Source organism: Nanorana parkeri, unplaced genomic scaffold (assembly GCF_000935625.1).
Source record: "Nanorana parkeri isolate BGI_ZX_2015 unplaced genomic scaffold, ASM93562v1 scaffold1303, whole genome shotgun sequence".
Lineage (NCBI taxonomy): Eukaryota > Metazoa > Chordata > Amphibia > Anura > Dicroglossidae > Nanorana > Nanorana parkeri.
Window position 1 is genome coordinate 186,298 of NW_017307571.1, and position 1,266 is coordinate 187,563.

Genomic DNA, 1,266 nt, shown 5'->3' on the forward strand with positions numbered 1-1,266 from the left:
AGAATCTCATGTAACATAAAAAATAAGTTGGCCAAGCTGAAGTAAAAATCAAAAAAATCAGTACTGTCCCCTGCAGTACTATCTCCCCACCACTAGATGCCACCAGTCTTCCAAATTGAGTGACGTTCAGCACCATCCAACCTACTTCCTCTGAGCCCAGTGTGTCATTGACCTGTTCCTGGGGTGGCGTCATCATAGGGCCTGGCCAACCTGGGCTCAGAGTACTACTGCACTGAATGGTACATATGCATTATTAAGTGAGCACCATTCAGTCCATGGGACAGGACCACCCACTGCCGCCACCAAAGGAGAAAAGGATGGATCTTTGACGTCTATGGACTGGCCAGAAGACCTTTGAAAAAAAAGGTGTGTGTGTGCAGTTTTTTTGTGGCGTAGGGAGGGATTTTAAATGCAGTCTGGAGTCCTGCTTTAATGCTATGAGAAATCATACACATACATTTACACAATGAATGTTTCATATAATTATGAGTATGACTGTCAGAAGTAAAAGCTGAGATGGTCAAGATTAATCTTAGCAAAGCAATAGTGCAGTCCACAACAATTTTTGCTTTTCTGGTTTATTGCTTTTTTATGCTGGAATCCATTTCTGGTCATTGTTGTAAAGAAATGACTGTTTTCCTAGGTGCCGAGGATTGTAAGATGCTGTGGTGGACAAAAAAAAACAAACAGCTTTAAAATGGATAAACACAAAGATTATGTTTATAAGTACAAGTAAAGTACACCTAGACATAGAAATCTTGCTGTGTGACTGTATTCAAATTTGCCAACACCCCTGCCAGACAGCACAACCAGATCTTTAATCCAGCAAAAGCACAGCTGGATTAGGAACAGTGGGTTAAACTATCCCCAAATTCCTGATTGAAAAATCAAGCAGTGATGAGGTCTTATCTCTGCTCACTCTGCTCTCTCTTCCTGTAAGCATGCTCCATTTCAGCAAATGTGCATGTAGCCGAGCCTGATTGGCTACTAGTGTCTGCCCCTTCCTCTTCCCAGTCTAAGTGTTGCTACTCAGGAGAATACTGGAGATTTATATTAATACAAATGTATGCACTTGCATGAGTTTCATTTAGTAAAACATATCATTATTCTTTCTTAAAGGAGAACTATGAGGTGAGTGAAAATCACTCATCCTCATAGTTTGAGCCGATGTGTGGCAATGAAACTGTCACACGTCGGCTCAATAGATTGGGAAGTGAGCGAACACATACCGTCGTTCGCTCACTTCTCGAACATCTCCCTGCAGAT

At 41.6% G+C, this 1,266-nt stretch overlaps 1 protein-coding gene across 1 annotated transcript in view; it reads right to left on the minus strand.

The window, feature by feature from the left end:
* Positions 1-570: 570 nt before the first annotated feature.
* Positions 571-1,266, minus strand: part of STPG1 (sperm tail PG-rich repeat containing 1) — a 34,505-nt gene continuing 33,809 nt past the window's right edge. The window contains exon 8 of the mRNA XM_018569196.1: positions 571-663. Within this exon, the coding sequence (XP_018424698.1) occupies positions 590-663 (74 nt within the window). The 3' untranslated portion in view covers positions 571-589. The remainder of the gene's footprint in view (positions 664-1,266) is intronic.